General features: G+C 43.8%; 1 protein-coding gene across 9 annotated transcripts in view; it reads right to left on the reverse strand.

Moving 5' to 3' along the window:
• Window positions 1-11,939: 11,939 nt before the first annotated feature.
• LOC139054842 (uncharacterized) overlaps window positions 11,940-18,269 on the reverse strand; it is a 138,405-nt gene continuing 132,075 nt past the window's right edge. For all 9 annotated transcript variants that reach the window (XM_070532497.1, XM_070532493.1, XM_070532495.1 and 6 more), the window contains one exon: window positions 11,940-15,267. In XM_070532497.1, the coding sequence (XP_070388598.1) occupies window positions 14,896-15,267 (372 nt within the window). In that variant the 3' untranslated portion in view covers window positions 11,940-14,895. The remainder of the gene's footprint in view (window positions 15,268-18,269) is intronic.

The raw sequence follows: 18,269 nt of genomic DNA on the forward strand, positions 1-18,269 counted from the left end.
CAACTGATCATTAGGCTTAATACTAAAAAATGCTTTCAGGAAGGCATGACAGTCGTCGTACGGCCAGGGCAAAGCATTTGTGGGATAAGTGTAAGGATGACCACTCTGTTGCCTATATGGATGCTGCGGCTCAGGGTAACCGAAAATACGTTGAGAGCGTAATGACTGAGAGCGGCCGCATTTTAAGCGCGGCCACGGTCGAGGCCTTCTCCGCTCTTGAGGCGGAGGAGACTGCGATCGCTCAAGCCATCACGAATGACTTTGTTCATACCATCATGAGCGATTCAAAAAGCGCGAACTTAAATTACAGTAAAGGCACTGTTAACAAAACTATGCATTAAACAATTATTGCAACACTGTCTATCAAGCGGACAGACTCATCAATCTAGAACAGGTCTCCGCCCACTCAGGAAATCCTGGGAACGAGGAAGCGTACCGCATCGCCAGAGGGTTAGCAAGCCGGGAGGTGCGCCATTCCAACTCGGATTCTCCGGGTGCGGCGGCGGTGACCACACATAAGGAAATCACAAACTTGTATAAAAAAGTGATGCGCACTTATCCAGCGCTTCATCGGGACCTTACGAGATCGCAGGCCACCGTCCTTCGCCAGCTTCGGACAAACGCTTTTCTCAGCCCACATAGACTGGCGATTATCACCAATGGGGAATTTAATCTTAAATGTCACAATTGTAACCCGAACGAATTGATAACACAAGACCACATCCTCTGGGGATGCAGGGGTTCACCTCCCCCCAAAACGCTCCTGCCAGTCCCCTCTAAATTTACCTGGGAGGCCTTACTTAGGACTGCCACCGAGCTCGGGGAACCACCGCAAATCTTGGGCCGAAGCAGTGGCCCTCAACAGGGGCCACCCTGAGATCCCGCCATGGTTTTTTTTTCTAATAAAGATGTAACCACCACAAGCAAAGCGCCATTTTGCACGAGTTTCCCTGGCAATGGCCCGAGGGGCCAATCATCGCTCAGAAAAGCGCCGATTGGAAAAGCGGGAGAGGAGGGCGTGTGAGGGTCTCCGGCGCGGCGGCAGAGTTCACAGACTGTCGGTACATTCAAATTATCAAGGAACTTTAACCGTTCAGCCACCGAGTGTGAGCTTTTCGGCGAGAATACATGCCCGAGCAGCAGCAGCAGCAGGCTCCGTGGGGCGCCTTTCGCCCGCAACAAGTAGAGGCATGCCATCGGAAGCCGCGCTGTGTCTTAAAAGCCATCTGCGATGAGTAAAGAGTCACGCTGCGCTGTCTTCGCAGCTTAGTACGCGCTGATACGAATTGCAGCACGAAGGTCAATTAGCTCGCTTCTGCTGCGCGGTTCTTCACTGCAGCGATTTGACAGCGAGTTTGCGTGGTCATCGAGTAAGGTGTGTTATGTTTGCTTGTGCGCGCGACGCCATGCTCGTTAATTTAGTTAGCAAGCCTATGTTTACAAGTTTTACGGCCGATAAAACTACTATCCTTACTTCGTATAGATGTCCACTAATTTCCTATTGCAGTCGATGCTTCGCCTTTCGGGCGTAACTGCGACTTTTTTCAAAACAATGGATAAATGTGTTCACTGGCTTTGCGATCCGTGTCGGCGACCAATAATTTTCAGAAGCTATTTCAGAATATTCACAGCTCCGGCTCAGGCACAACCGTTGCCTATTTTTCACGCAGGTATGCTTTCTTGGAAACGCACGCTCTTTTCGTTCCAATGACCACTTTTTGCTTCTGTTTCCACGCCCACACCATCACGGCTTTGTCTTTGTATGCACGATTTGTGCACTGTGTTAATATTCTGTATTTAAGCGGGGACGTTGAACTCAATCCTGACCCCAGGAATAAAGCCAGACGCGCTACCCGATTAGACGGTAATTCTTCCTCACACGAAACTTCTGAAATGAACAATGACGAGTCCTCAGTTGCCGAAATGTTTAAAAAACTGCTTTCACAGCAGGAAAAAATGGCTCTTGACATATCTGCCCTCTGTCAGACTGCCAATTCTCGGTTTCAAAACTTAGAATCTCGGGTTGCTGCTCTCCACTCCTCGGCACCTAACACAGATGCCACTGAGGATATTTGATCTAAAATGTCATCGCTTACTCAGAAGGTCGAAAGTGGTCGCCTTGGAAACAACTTCAAGTAATGAAGGTGACTGCCCTGGTTACTAAGATGACTTCCCTTGAATATTCTCTGTCTTCTAAACCCAGTGGTGTTATTACTCCCCCTGCCGAGTCTTCCAATGTATTCTTGTCCCTAAGTAACACGGTGAACAAACTTGTTGACAAGAATGATGATCTCGAAAACCGCTTACGCAGAAATAATCTTATCGTGTTCGGACTTCCTGAACATCCTGAAGAAAACAATAGTTTGCTGCTAAGCAGCCTTGCTGCGTTTCTCGCAGAAAACCTACAGATCAGTTGTTCCAAGATTGAAAGATGCCGCTGAATTGGAAGATTCCAGGAGGGACATACACGTCCGATCATTCTTAAGTTGCTCAATTATCGCGATAAGACTGAAGTATTAAGGAATGGCCACAAACTTAAGAACTCGGACATGCGCATTGGTGAAGGATTTTTCCGTTTGTATACCATCCGTTCGCAGGAAACTGTGGGATGCCAATGGCTCCCACAGAACAAACGGCTACGCTGTGCGTATAAGGTTTGATCATGTGTTCATCCACAGCATCCGCTATGACTGGGATCACACAACTAACGCCCTTACCACGGCTTCAACTTGTTGTTCTTATACTTCCCCCCAAGTCCGCTTCGGATGGTGCAGTGACGACAGAAAATGTGGCATGATGACCTTAAAATTCTGAATGTGAATGCCAGAAGCCTTGTTAATAAGTTTCCTGATTTTGTCTCCTTGAGCGATTTTGATGCTCCTCACATTATCGGTGTTACCAAGACGTGGTTACACCGTGGCATTTTCGATGCTGAAGTTGCACCACCTGGTTTTACCGTTGTGCGCTGCGACAGAACACACAAAAGAGGTGGTGGTGTAGCTCTATTCTCGCGGTCAAATCTTACCGTTTCGCTTATCTGTGGTTCTAATTAAGTAGAATCTGTGAGGTGTAAAGTGTCTCTTGGCAACTGCTCTATCGTTATCGGTGTAATTTATCACCCTTCGGAGTCTGATTTTGAGCAACTGTACTCTTTAGAAGCGTTTCTTCATCAACTATGCATGTCATGTTCCAACTTAGTTCTGCTGGGCGATTTTAATGCGCCATGCATTTCGTGGCAATCCTGGTCTACCACTGGCTACGATTCTTCACTCGGTAAAGAACTAATAAATATTGCCCTCTCATGTCACCTAAAACAAGTTGTAACCAAGAATACCAGAGGCCACTTTATTCTGGACCTTGTATTTCTTAGCGGAAATCTTGTTGATAATAGATATACGTGTGACGTTGTGAATGGAATTTCTGACCACAAAGCAGTACTCGTTCTTATTTTTCCTGTTCCTATACCTAAGCTTGTTTTTGCACTTTTTATGACTTCACACAAGCTGATGACCAGCCTATCAGTAATTTTCTTGCCAATTCTATTGCGGATTTCGAGCGCAAAAGAACCTGTAGTATCTACGACGATGTTAATCGTTTGGTCCAGTTTTTCAATGCCGCCGTACGTACATGCGTCAGCCGCTTTGTTCCACTCAAAACTAAGAAAAGAAATGTTGGCTTGCCATGGATGACCAGAGAGATCCTTCACGTTTCTCGCCGCCTTGCTATCCTCAGGCGACAAAGACGCACCGATGGTACTCTTGTAACCACGCTGTTAAGATGACAAAGGATGAACTTCAACCCAAAACTAAATGAGCCAAAGATTTCTTCTATGCCATCAGTTTACCTAGTTTGGTAAAATGAAATCATAAAAACGTTTAGGGTGTGATTTCGCCTGGTAAACAAACTTCTCGATCCATCATAATAAACGATGTTTCCACTAATGAGCCTCGCATTATTGCAACTGCTTTCAACTCGTATTTTCAGTCAGTCTTATCTGCAGACAATCTTGAAATTCCTGCTTTCAGTTCAGAATCGCGGCTTGCTATTAATAATTTACGTGTATCTATGTCGCGTGCCCTAAACTTAGTATTAAACCTAGATACTAAAACTGGTTGCGGTTCCGATAACATTCTTAATACCTTTCTCGTACGGTATACTCTCTGGTCCAGCAGGTTTCTTACAGTAATATTTAATAAATCCTTACAAACAAGTGTCATTCCATCAGCCTGGAAAGTTGCGAAGGTTGTACCTTTGCACAAGTCTGGGAGTAGACAAGACTTATCCAACTACTGACCGATTTCCTTAGCGTCTAGTTTCAGTGAACTTAGAACATGTCGTCTACAAACATATTGAGCTTCTTGAGGCCAACAATATTTTAACAGCCTTCCAGCATGGAATTCGGTGGCCACAGCACCAATACGCAAACATCCGAATTTCCTCATGACATCTGCCGCGCACTTGTCCTAAGCCTTCAAATTGAGGCCATGTTCGTAGACTTTTCAAAGCCTTTGATACAGTTGTACATTCCAGGTATTTGCATAAACTAAATAGTATTTTAAATAATCCTAGCCTGGTTACTTGGATCTCTAGTTTTCTGTCAGGTAGATCGCAATACGTTTGTTTCGATTCTGCAAAATCGCCTACGCTGGCCGTTACGTTACCTCTGGTGTTCCGCAGGGATCAGTTTTAGGCCCGCTTCTCTTCTTCCTGTATATAAATGACCTACCTAAGTACGTGCTACCAACTGAAATCCGTCTTTACGCCGATGACTGCGCCATCTATCACACGATGACCAATCACGCAAATCACGCCACTCAGAACAATGCATTCTCCAACTTTTGTACCTGGTGTAACGAGTGGCAGATGAACATCGATTTTCGCAAAACTGTCTCGATGTCCTTCTCGACACGTACTACGCAAGTGCGTCTTCCTTACTGCTTGAATGGTATTCTTCTAGAAAATGCTTCTCAATATAAGTACCTAGGACTTCTCATCCTGGTCCAAACATATCGAAGCAACCTGTTCTAAAGCTCTAGCATGTCTAGGTTACCTAAAGCGTTCTCTGCGCTCAGCCCTTAAAGAAACAAAATTGCTCACTTATAAAACACTAGTGCGGCCCATCTTGGATTACGGGTGCGCAATTTGGAATTCATACCTGAAATCCGACTTTTAAAAACTCGAATCCGTCCAAAAGAAAGCTATCCGATTTATATGACGGCGCTAATACGGGGACTTCTCCCCCTCTCCTAACCTCCTAGAACCTCTCTTCGCTGGTAGAGCGGCGTAATGTAGAAAGCCTTAAACTGTTTTACCCCACTGTAAACTCTGAACGTTGCTCATCCTTGGACTACATCAGGTTTGCTAAAGCGTCTAACACACGGAATTCTCACCCTCTAAATTTAACACCTCTATACGCCTGCACTGACAAATTCGAATATAGTTTTTTTCCCTATCCATTGAATTGCGGAACCTACTTCCCCCTAACATACGAAAATTGACATTTGATAATTTTGTTCAGGCAATCAGTGGTGGATATCCGCGATCCCTAAAACCATGTATTATTCACTATGTTTATATGTACATTTGTATGCACTGAGATCACTTTTTTCTTAACATATTCCATATACTAGTGCTTTGCTTTGTACCTTTGATTTGTGTACCCCCTTTTGCTGTGTGTGGCAGCCTTGATTTTGTACCCCACTCCTGCGATTTCTCCTCCCTCTTAGGGTTGCAGTGCATATAAATAAAATACTACAATAAAATGTAAAATTGTGTCCGCAATATTTTGACGCCGGAAGATGGTTCATTAAAATTTCCGGGCACCATCTGCGGAAGTCGCGTAGCGGACATCGTTGTCGCAAATGCAATTTAGGTCGCTTGCGGTTTCGCCGAACATTTATGACCGCCATTTTTGCCGCCAAGGTTGGTTAACACTGAAACTTTACATCCTTGGCTTGCGTTCTGCGGCGGCAAAAACTTGATTTTGTATGGCGTGATGTTTCAGAAATGAGGGTAAGTGGAGTCCTGTAGCTGAGAGCCGATTACGGTTGCCATTGGACATTTGGGCCAGATTTCAAGGAAGGCATGCAGGTCGTTCGTCGACAAGCTGCAGTATCATACCGGTAATCGGGAGTGGCACACGTTCGAAATGGATATGGAACGTCACACACATGGCTTCCCCCACATTAATTGACGCCGATTTACCAATAAGGCTCAAATGCGAGCGCCGAAATGTTTTAATGATATTGACGAGCTACACGCTGAACAGACCAGATAACTTAATTCAGCCCAAAGAGCGGTTTTCCCTTCTCGACTACAGAATTTAAAATAATCTTTAGCTGGTCGGCAATGTATGCAAACGCGTAAAACTTATATTAAGCATTCGTAATGCACTGTATAGTGCAAAATGGATTTCATTTTATTGTTGCAGTCAGAATGCGCCACACCCATTCCAAAAACGCCGACGCTGAAACGGATTCATTAGATTTGGATTCCAAGGCTCAACGCTATCCAACGCACGATTATGGCGGTGTGGTCGGCACTGAAGACACAGATCCCGCTGAATTAGGCGAACTTAATCTAAAGTAGTGCTTTGGCGCATCTCAATGGTTTGGTGCAAAATGGAGCAGTTCTGTTGCACTATTTGGCCGTAATGGGCAAAAGAAGGTCGCTGGGCAGATGTATGCGGACGACATAATGCTACTAGCGGACAATTCAAGGAAGTTAGACATGTGAGTACATATGGAAATGCAGCGAGAAATCTAGGCCTCAAGTTTAGCACTGAGAAATAGGAAATTATGATCTTTAATGAAGAAACGATGACGAAGTATCAATTCAACAGGTAATCATGCTCGCAGCAAAGCAATATAAATACCTGGGTGTGCACACAAACGAAGGAAAGTACTACTCAAGCTTCTAACAAGGTCACCTAAAAATGAAAGGTAAGCGGAATGCAGCAAATATGTGACATCACTTTGGGACTAGAATAGGAGGTGGTGCGAGAAATTTGGCAAAGTTAAAAAAATTATATTATGGGGTTTTACGTGCCAAACCACTTTCTGATTATAAGGCACGCCGTAGTGAAGGACTCCGGAAATTTCGACCACCTGGGGATCTTTAACGTTCCCCAAAATTAGAGGGCACTAAATGGGATATAATAGGGCTCAGTGAAGTTAGGAGGCCAAAAGAAGCATATACAGTGCTAAAAAGCGGGCACGTCCTGTGCTACAGGGGCTTAGCGGAGAGAACTAGGAGTCGGATTCCTGATTATTAAGAATATAGCTGGAATTCTATAGCATTAACGAGAGGGTGGCAGGTCTTGTTGTGAAACTTAATAAGAGGTACAAAATGAAGATTGTACAAGTCTACGCCCCTACATCCAGTCATGATGACCAGGAAGTCGAACGCTTCTATGAAGACGTGGAATCGGCGATGGGTAGAGTGAAAACTAAATACACTATACTAATGGGCGACTTTAATGCCAAGGTAGGCAAGAAGCAGGCTGGAGACAAGGCAGTGGGGGAATATGGCATAGGCGCTAGGAATAGCAGGGGAGAGCTATTAGTAGAGTTTGCGGAACAGAATAATATGAGGATCATGAATACCTTCTTCCGCAAGCGGGATAGCCGAAAGTGGACGTGGAGGAGCCCGAACGGCGAGACTAGAAATGAAATAGACTTCATACTCTGCGCTAACCCTGGCATCATACAAGATGTGGACGTGCCCGGCAAAGTGCGCTGCAGTGACCACAGGATGGTAAGAACTCGAATTAGCCTAGACCTGAGGAGGGAACGGAAGAAACTAGTACATAAGAAGCCGATTAATGAGTTAGCGGTAAGAGGGAAAATAGAAGAATTCCAGATCAAGCTACAGAACAGGTATTCAGCTTTAACTCAGGAAGAGGACCTTAGTGTTGAAACAATGAACGGCAATCTTGTGGGCATCATTAAGGAGTGTGCAATGGAAGTCGGTGTAACTCCATTAGGCAGGATACCAGCAAACTATCGCAGGAGACGAAAGATCTGATCAAGAAACGCCAATGTATGAAATCCTCTAACCCTACAGCTAGAATAGAACTGGCAGAACTTTCGAAGTTAATCAACAAGCGTAAGACAGCTGACATAAGGAAGTATAATATGGATAGAATTGAACATGCTCTCAGGAACGGAGGAAGCCTAAAAACAGTGAAGAAGAAACTAGGAATCGGCAAGAATCAGATGTATGCGTTAAGAGACAAAGCCGGCAATATCATTACTAATATGGATGAGATAGTTCAAGTGGCTGAGGAGTTCTATAGAGATTTATACAGTACCAGTGGCACCCACGACGATAATGGAAGAGAAAATAGTCTAGAGGAATTCGAAATCCCAAACGTAACGCCGGAAGAAGTAAAGAAAGTCTTGGGAGATATGCAAAGGGGGAAGGCAGCTGGGGAGGATCAGGTAACAGCAGATTTGTTGAAGGATGGTGGACAGATTGTTCTAGAGAAACTGGCCACCCTGTATACGCAATGCCTCATGACCTCGAGCGTACCGGAATCTTGGAAGAACGCTAACATAATCCTAATTCATAAGAAAGGAGACGCCAAAGACTTGAAAAATTTTAGACCGATCAGCTTACTGTCCGTTGCCTACAAACTATTTACTAAGGTAATCGCAAATAGAATCAGGAACACCTTAGACTTCTGTCAAGCAAAGGACCAGGCAGGATTCCGTAAAGGCTACTCAACAATAGATCATATTAACACTATCAATCAGGTGATAGAGAAATCTGCGGAATATAACCAACCCTTATATATAGCTTTCATTGATTACGAGAAAGCGTTTGATTCTGTCGAAACCTCAGCAGTCATGGAGGCATTACGGAATCAGGGTGTAGACGAGCCATATGTAAAAATACTGAAAAATATCTATAGCGGCTCCACAGCCACCGTAGTCCTCCACAAAGAAAGCAACAAAATCCCAATAAAGAAAGGCGTCAGGCAGGGAGATACGATCTCTCCAATGCTATTCACAGCATGTTTACAGGAGGTATTCAGAGACCTGGATTGGGAAGAATTCGGGATAAAAGTTAATGGAGAGTACCTTAGTAACTTGCGATTCGCTGATGATATTGCCTTGCTTAGTAACTCAGGGGACCAATTGCAATGCATGCTCACTGACCTAGAGAGGCAGAGCAGAAGAGTGGGTCTAAAAATTAATCTGCAGAAAACAAAAGTAATGTTTAACAGTCTCGGAAGAGAACAGCAATTTACAATAGGCAGCGAGGTACTGGAAGTCGTAAGGGAATACACCTACTTGGGGCAGGTAGTGACGGCGGATCCGGATCATGAGACGGAAATAATCAGGGGAATAAGAATGGGCTGGGGTGCGTTTGGCAGGCATTCTCAGATCATGAACAGCAGGTTACCATTATCCCTCAAGAGAAAAGTATATAATAGCTGTGTCTTACCAGTACTCACCTACGGCGCAGAAACCTGGAGGCTAACGAAAAGAGTTCTACTCAAATTGAGGACGACACAACGAGCTATGGAAAGAAGAATGATAGGTGTAACGTTAAGGGATAAGAAAAGAGCAGATTGGGTCAGGGAACAAACGCGAGTTAATGACATCTTAGTTGAAATCAAGAAAAAGAAATGGGCATGGGCAGGACATGTAATGAGGAGGGAAGACAACCGATGGTCATTAAGGGTTACGGACTGGATTCCAAAGGAAGGGAAGCATAGCAGGGGGCGGCAGAAAGTTAGGTGGGCGGATGATATTAAGAAATTTGCAGGGACGGCGTGGCCCCAATTAGCACATGACCGGGGTTGTTGGAGAAATATGGGAGGCCTTTGCCCTGCAGTGGGCGTAACCAGGCTGATGATGATGAAATCTAAGTACACGGGTGTTTTCGCATTTCGCCCCCATGGATGGACGGGATTCGATCCCGCGACCTCGTGCTGAGCAGCCCAACACCATAGCCACTGAGCACCCACGGCGGGTAAAATTTGGCAAAGTGTAATGGTGCCAGCGCTAACGTTCGAAAATGCAATTCTGCGCTACAAATAGGAAATGTTGTCGAGGTTGGACATTAACCAGGGAGCGGCGGGCTGACTGGCTCTAGGGGCCCACAGTAATACGAGAAACGAGGCAGTACAAGGTGCCATGGGTTGGGCTTCTTTTGAAGCCAGAGACGCACACAGTAGGATTATTTTCGAAGAGAGTTTAAAGAACTTGTACGAAAATGGCCGGCTGAAGTGCACAAATATCTGTACATTAAAAGCGTGGAGACAGAATGAAGGAAGAGTTCAAGAAAGTTCGCAGTTAAGTAGAGTAACTGAGTGTAAATAGACCAGCAGTTATAGAGTAAGGGAAACAAACGGTAAATTGGATTCAAAGGATGTGAATAAAAAAAGACTATCGAGATTCACAAGAACGGCGAGAAATAAATGATGAGAAAATCTGCATGACAACCCAGTCTTTCTTTTGAAGGCTCGATCTGTCGGACTGAGGACAAAAAGATACCGGAGCAAATATGCTGCACAGGATGAGATGCGTGTGCTGCAAAAGAATCCTGGAAACGACTCGACACATCGTAATTGAGTGCCAAGGCATTCACCCAGCTAAACCAGTCGAGAGTAGTCAGCTTACAGAAGTGTAGGCATTCAAAGATGGAAGCAGGAACTGGTGAAAAGTAGAGATAACCGAAAGATCATTCGATTATTGGTCGGTAAAATGCAAGGAAGTGATTGATAGTACAGGAGTCATTGCAAGCGTAGGTAATGGTTCAACAGGGGATATAGGTTCTAAATACGAAAGATCAAAATCAGACGATTAGGCTTAATAGCGATTAATGTAAAACCTGATTATATCACGCAGGATAGGTGACTATTACCTCCAGCCCCGTTTCAAAGGGGATACCAATAAACATCGCCATCACGCCCCGGATATTCCCTGCCAGGACATAGATAGTCAAGGTATGTGTCGAATGCGTCCTGCGGACCTTTGGATGTTCGCGAGAGACATCATGGGGACATTCTGCGTACATATTAAGGGCGTCCTGGGCTTTTGCGGTGCTTGCTTTATACTGTCCATCACGTATGCTGCGCCAATGGGCAGAGCGCCCACGCTTCAACAGATGCATTGCGTGCGCGCGTTATTCATAAACGCATGCGGATGTGCAGTACTTTGCTCATTTGTCCAGGCCTTCCGCCAAGCATAAGTGGCTTACTGAACTAAATTCCAAAGTAAATTCCTTCAGAATATTTGCAAAGTGACTTACGCACGAGCCGCTCAGATGATTTCAAACTGTAATTACAATAGGCAAGGAAACATAATTATCGTATGAAGTTAAAGAGAAATCTTTTTGCAAGGCACTAGTTTGTAAGCCAAAATGGGTCCATGCCCTTGGGGACTGCGTGTGGGATGTCCCCCCATGCGCCTGGTGGATGTCCTATTTTGTTTTTGAAACTGTGCACGGACATTAGGGACAACCATTTGGGAGTGCGACGTAAAGTCTTTTTATTGAGCATTGCGGCGACACTAAAAAGAAACTAAAGGATATAGTACGTGTGGACATGACGTGGGTTAATGTGTGTTGCTGCGTGTGACGTTTTTTTTTTTATCCCCCTTCTATAGTCAGAATTGTCCAGAAAATTTTGTCAGCGAAGCACTGGTATGACTTAGTAACCCAGTTACTCCTTGTTCAAATAAAAGGTTTAGTTTTCCGTCTGCAAGCAACTCATTTTGTACTTGCTGAAATGTACAATGTAACTGTAATAAAATTTGAAATTGCCGTTTAACATACTCGTGTGTTAATATAGCTTTATCACATGCTTGCAGTTTTCATAATCAATTTGGTCCATCCAATCTTCCGCTTCCCTCGATAGCATTTTATTCTTTTGCACCCACAATCTCTTCATTGTATTTAACCAAATACAAAACAAAAATACAGCAGCTGATAATTAACTTTATTTAAATATCACTTGCATTGAACTCAAACGTCCACTTGCTTGAATGTGGCTGCACTCATTACAATGCACGAGAAATGAATATGAGAGGTAGTTGAACAATCACGTTTAACGATAAAAGACATGTTAAAAGTATCGCAATGGCATAACAAGTCCTCGCACAGTATGCACGGCAATAAGAAAGGGGAGTTGCTTACATTTATAAGCACATGCGCATGTAATCACAACACTCAGAATCCCGTAACAATTATAACTGCCAGTAAATCTTCAGCGGTAAACACTAAAATGAACTTCTCTCATAAAAAGCACCAATTGAAATAACCTGCCTGCCTAATATCAAGAAAATTGAATAATTTGACTGTCAGCAAGAAAATCACAAATCAAAGTAGCACTGCCTGCAGGGCTAATAATTCTTCAAACAAACAACAAACATCACAATAATGCATGCTGCAACATATTCAATACGTAGCCACTGATTACAATTACTGCCACGCCCAGATCTGTGCATTCAATAATCAGCACACTTAGTGCAAAGAGTCCAAATGATGCAAGCTTTCAAGCCACAAGTGATTTTCAATAGGCACACAAAAAATTTGTGAAGCGTTTAGCTATCTGCTGAATAGTGCATATTTTGAGCTCATGTGTACCTGAAAGCACATAGCTGCAGCTGTGGTGCAACGCTGTACATTGTTTGTGAAACGTGTCACATCATCACCTGCTTCTGGCTTAGTAATCGCACTTTTTAGCACAACAAACTATAATGAAGTGGTTTATGTCATATAGTGATCTGTAAACACATGTGGAAATGAAAAACACTGTGGGAAAACACAAATACTTTGATACAGAGGTGTTTGTACAAAGAGATCAATTCTTACAAGCAAAGCAGTAGAGATTTAGTTTAATAACACATTATTTAAGCCAGAGGACATCAGAAATTGTGATGACATTCTTCTTCTGGAAGTCTTCAAATCGACTTCAAAAACATTCTTTATACATTCTATTTAGAGCATATGGTACAATAATCAAATTGAGGCTGGTATACAATCGGGGCATGTGCTCAAGTAAGAATATGACTACTTCGAGTTTCGCGATGTCTGCTCCGAAATGTGCTATGGAAAACGCTAACCTTTCAGATCACACACTTTTATCTTGCAATAAGCATTAAGGCTCTAGGAAAGAAAGTGAAGCACCAAAATATTCTGAATTAAATTTGCAGACAGATAAATCGATATTGGCACCATTAACAAGATACCTGGTAAGTTGGACAAGTCTTGAGTACTGTCTGCTTTCAATGCGGCAAAACCGCATGTTGCCACATGAAACTGTAGCAATAACTTAAATATATAAAATTTTAGGTAATGGTCTCATGGTAATTGCAGCAAGTTTTTCATGCCAAATGGCATGGACAATCTGTCTCTACTGCATTGTCTTTGTGAACTTAAAATTGTAGAAACACTTGTAGAAAAGTGTAGAAACAGTGCTACATGTTAGGCCAGGGTGGATGTAACAAGTGAAACACAAGTCAAGGATAGAGTAGCGCAAACTGAATTTGTGCTGCTGAGCTTTTGCAGATGAGCTAGAGGACCTGCGCATAAGTATTAACATTGACTATGTACACTACACCATGCCAATGGACGGAATCTTCTATTAGTCCTACGTTCAAGTGAAAAAAGCACAGTATCACGTCCGTTAATATACGTATTGCTTTAGGGGCAGGGCATAACAAGATCGCGTGAATACAGAAATGAAGCATTCACCCGTGACGTCACATATCTCTAGACTGATGAGAGGGTTAATCTGTTCCCTAGATTCTTAAAGGCACACTGCTGGACCAATAGTAATTTTCTGGAGTAAATATACATGTGCTCATTGCCGGAAGTTCCTCTCGCTAAAGCAACTTACAAAATACGAACAATATAAAATTCTGAGAAAATCTTATAGCCTCACATGGTCAAAAATTTTCTTCCTTTTCTTGTATTGATCCTGCAAAGCAACGAGGAAAGCGTTTTATGGTATTTTACACATGACTCACACTATGTACAAAGTGGCAAGGTTTATCTTGACTATGCACTGCAAAATAAAGCGTCTGACCAAGAATGTTCACGGTCACAGTATATTAGGTTTGTATAAAAGCTACAATCATGTTGTAAAACCAGAACAAGTTGACCAATTAGGCTTCATATGATAAACAATTTTTTGACCAAAACAAGGCTAGAAGAGATGAAATAGGAAGTGACAAGCTTCTTGTATGCAACATTTCAATAAAACAATAAACAGCATAGACTCATGAACAGGAGGTATATGGCAATGAATTCCTGTTGAGCAGTATTAATACACAAATACGAAATAAAGGACAGCCCAAAGGACAAATGTTACTGTCCTTTTTTATATCACAGAAAACATCAGGTAGAAATACTAAAATAGAAATGGCAACCTGACCAATCTGAGAGCATCCCAGTTGAGTGAAATGTTCATATGAAAATGTAGCTCTGAATATAGTGGAAGCACAATGCGAGATTTGTACTTTAGAAGGCAGCACCATATTAAAGTGATTCAAAGGTCACTCATTATGACAATGGAATGATAAGCTTCGGGCTTAAATAATTTGGATAGATCAGATGATGTTTTCCTAACCCAGTTGTGTTCCCCTGCCACAATGACTTCCCTGGGCTCTGTGCACCTTTAATATGGTAAGCAATCCAGGCACATATTACGTATTCGGCCAGGAAGTCATTGAGTGGTTCAAATCAAGGAATTAGTGGTAGTGTGCAAATGAGCAGCTCTACAGAAAAGGTCAGAGAAAAGACAGTAACCAGAGACTGCACTGATCATCAGGTTTTCAGCGCTGTGTGACCATTCCCTTAGTTGTCTTCATCACTGCTGGACCACATATTCATCATGAACAGCTCTGCACCATACGTTCGAGCACAATCAAATGTTCGCGGCTAAATAATCAAGGCACTGTCGGCTGGTACAGTGACGTCGAACCTGAAGACTGGGATCACCGGTGGATCATTGTATTCCCCTACAATGCACGATAAGCACCGAGGAGCCTGTGGTTTCCCCACTTGGCACCTGCAGTTGATGACCTCCTCCTTGTAGCTGCAATCCTGGGCAACGTTCACAGGGTCATGTCCACCGGTGTCGTCCATAGCTAAATCTTCGCCATAATATACAGCTGCCACCTCCTCATGGGCATCCTCACTTTCTTCTGCTGATGTGTCCCCTTGTAGGGAGACTGGCAATTTTTCTGACACTGCCATTAACGCAAGGGTGCCGCTTTCCGGTTGGGCAGCGTGACAGCTCGTGCTCTGTTCCTGAAAAACAATAAACTTCATAAGCACCTTATAACATTACAAACTATAAAAGTAAGAAATATTTAAGCGACGAAGCTCTCAAAGTTGAAAACTAAGTTGGGAATCTCTGTGCAGTTTCTAGATTAAAGGGCCCCTCACCAGGCCCCACAGCAAATTTTGTTTACACACTGGAAGTTGTTACATGTCCTCTAGGGAGCGTTCTGCCTCAAAAGAGTTTTCAAATCGGCTCATTAGCTGAGATCATAATATTTCAGTGCCGCGAACCCATGATTTCAGGAGGCGAGCTCCACTGCCAAGACAGTCCTTCCACTCGCCCCGTCTATAGTCTAACCACCGCAAGCAAAATTCCTGCCCTGCGTTCTTCCATACCGGACCTCGAGGATCGCGTGACGCCTATGTCACAGGCCTCGTGTTCATCTTTTTTCTCCTTGCTTTTTTTTTCCGACACTGCGCATTTCCGCTGACGGCGTTGCGCGCGAGCTGTTGCGATTGTGTCGTTTCGCGCAGGGCACGATTTTGCGCCCTGTGCACAAGCACACATGAATAGCGGTATAATTCAGCGCTACACGAATACCGAGGCAGAACAAGCGGTTCGCACAGCATGCGCTGAAACACGGTGGAAAATGGCATAGTTTCGGTACCTGTGCATGTGACTGCACGCCCATGAGAACAAGCAGACGAAGCGGAAGTACATCTCTCATCCTTCGATGCGAAGTAAAACAAAAAAGACGCAGACATTCCGTTTGCGTGTTTTATTATTTCCCTAAACTTCAATTCGTCAATTCAAACAACACATCACACAAATGACAAATGTTGCCTTGAACAATTCTCGAAAGTACGTGTCACCGCGAGCGACGTCACACTAGGGACACGAGTACGTAGGCACAAGGACGCGAGTACGTCACCGTCCGGCTTGGAGCGCGATAGTCGCGAGGGAAAGAGAAAACTGCGTTCGGATTAAATTTCAGACCTTCCTGCAGTGCATAGCGATATAATTCTTTGCAAACACGATCGTTAGCGAGCATTGTATGATATGACCTTGTCAGCTCAAGATTGCCAGACCTAGTGAGGGGCCCTTTAAGAACTGAATTAGACACTTCATTGGTGCCCTAAATTTCCCATGTCTAGAGCATGTGAACGGAATAGTCAGAGTGTATTTCTGGCATATGCCAAAAGTCATTATCTCAAAACCGCGAGACGGACAGCATCAAAACCTACTGCTCGGAAAGAAACTATCAAGAGCACTTCCTATAATTAATTTTTCGCTTCCTAATGTGTAGACAGGATGCCAATCACGCTTTCTTCAGAACGCCATGCAGCCAGCCGATGGAAATCGTATTTCTCTGAGACGCCTTCACTCTTTAGCACTGCCACGACAGAGGTGATGCCGCGGAGGAACTTCAGCAATCTTATGCAGTAAAAAATGAAGTAGTAGCGTTAATCTGCCCAGCTGAAAGCACACGCTGAAAGCAAGCTGTCTACAGCCAACGGCCTCGAGGTGGTATGAATGCACACTGAGGTGCACTTATATGCTCAGCTAGAAAAAATTCCTCGCAGTGATGAATCACGCACAAGAAGGCATACTCCTTAAACAGTGAGCAGTATAAGAAAACCTCACAGAAAATGTATGCAGTCAAAAGTCTATGAAATGCATTCACGTAGCCTTGCTTCTATACCATCAGGATTATACTTTGTCATCCAAATAAATAAATCACTTCAAGGAGAAAATTCATGATTACATACCCATACATACGCAGTACTTTCGTAATAACACTGCTTTCACTTGCAGGAACAAGAACGAAACATATTTAATATACCAGAATGGTTGCTTTCTGGGCAAGTTCGTTCATTGCTACTTAGATACCAGCGTGAAAAAATAAGGAACGGACCACGATAGAAACCGAAGTTGAAAGAGCGCTGACTTCCAACTGTTTATTCTACTGACGATGCTAGGCATATGTACACCTATGAAGTGTCAGCAGGAAAGAGAAAGAAAGGGGAAAAGGAAAAGAAAAAGGACAATCAGCCTGAGTGGCACATGCTCCTAATCACCAACCATCTAAAAACCTTAACTCTTCCTTGGCCAACCTAAGTGATGGCATGCTTAACACGCCTCTCCTGCACGAGCAATTTCGACCCCCTCGATAATCTCTCCGACGCACTGACGCTTGCGTCGAGAAGCGATCCTGCTTTTTCTTTAATTCACGCACGCTTGGCTTGGTACGACGCCGCCTAGAGTTACCATCACGTTTACGGTAGTGTAAGCTAAGCTTACCCTGATTACCGTCAATTATATTCTTGCTGTGCTCTTTTAGTGTGGTGTTTATGCATCTGTCAGTCTGTCCAATGTATTCGCGTCCGCACGACAACGGCGCGCAATAAACAACACCCTGGTTGCAAGAGACAAAACGTTTTCGTTGCTGAATCATGGATCATCTTTTTCTCTTTGCTATTGCACACGTTTGTTTTCTTGCAAAGGACTGAAAGTCTTAACGGAACCGAAAACACAACATCAACGCCTACGCGTTTTCGAATCTTCTGGTTGTGGGAAGCCTAGTGGATATACGGAATAACGGCTATTTTCTTGCGCGCAGTCGAACCTGCCGGATCTTTCTTCTCAGATTGCCGAACTGTTTTCATTTCTTGCAACAGCCCCTGGGTCAGAGACCACAAAGGGTTCCGGGTATCCCGCGTCGGACAGCCGTCCATGTTGAAGTGCGAGGATTTCTTGGAGCATATGTTAACAAGATTTTGTTAGAGCATTAGTAAAGCAATACTCAACAATGCTACGCGCTCTTTTCACTCGGTCTCTATCGTCCTTCGTTATTTTTTCGCTCTGCTTATCCCTTGAATATCCATTCAGGGGATTGACCAGGAATGGGCTCATATGCTGTGGCCCGAGAATGCGGGTAGGATAAACATTGTGAAATTTAAAGAAGCCGTTGAACATTATGTGCTACTCAGATGTCTGTGTGCATTGAACTCATCTATGAGACAGATTA

Source organism: Dermacentor albipictus, chromosome 1, assembly GCF_038994185.2.
Source record: "Dermacentor albipictus isolate Rhodes 1998 colony chromosome 1, USDA_Dalb.pri_finalv2, whole genome shotgun sequence".
In the NCBI taxonomy this organism is placed as follows: Eukaryota; Metazoa; Arthropoda; class Arachnida; order Ixodida; family Ixodidae; genus Dermacentor; species Dermacentor albipictus.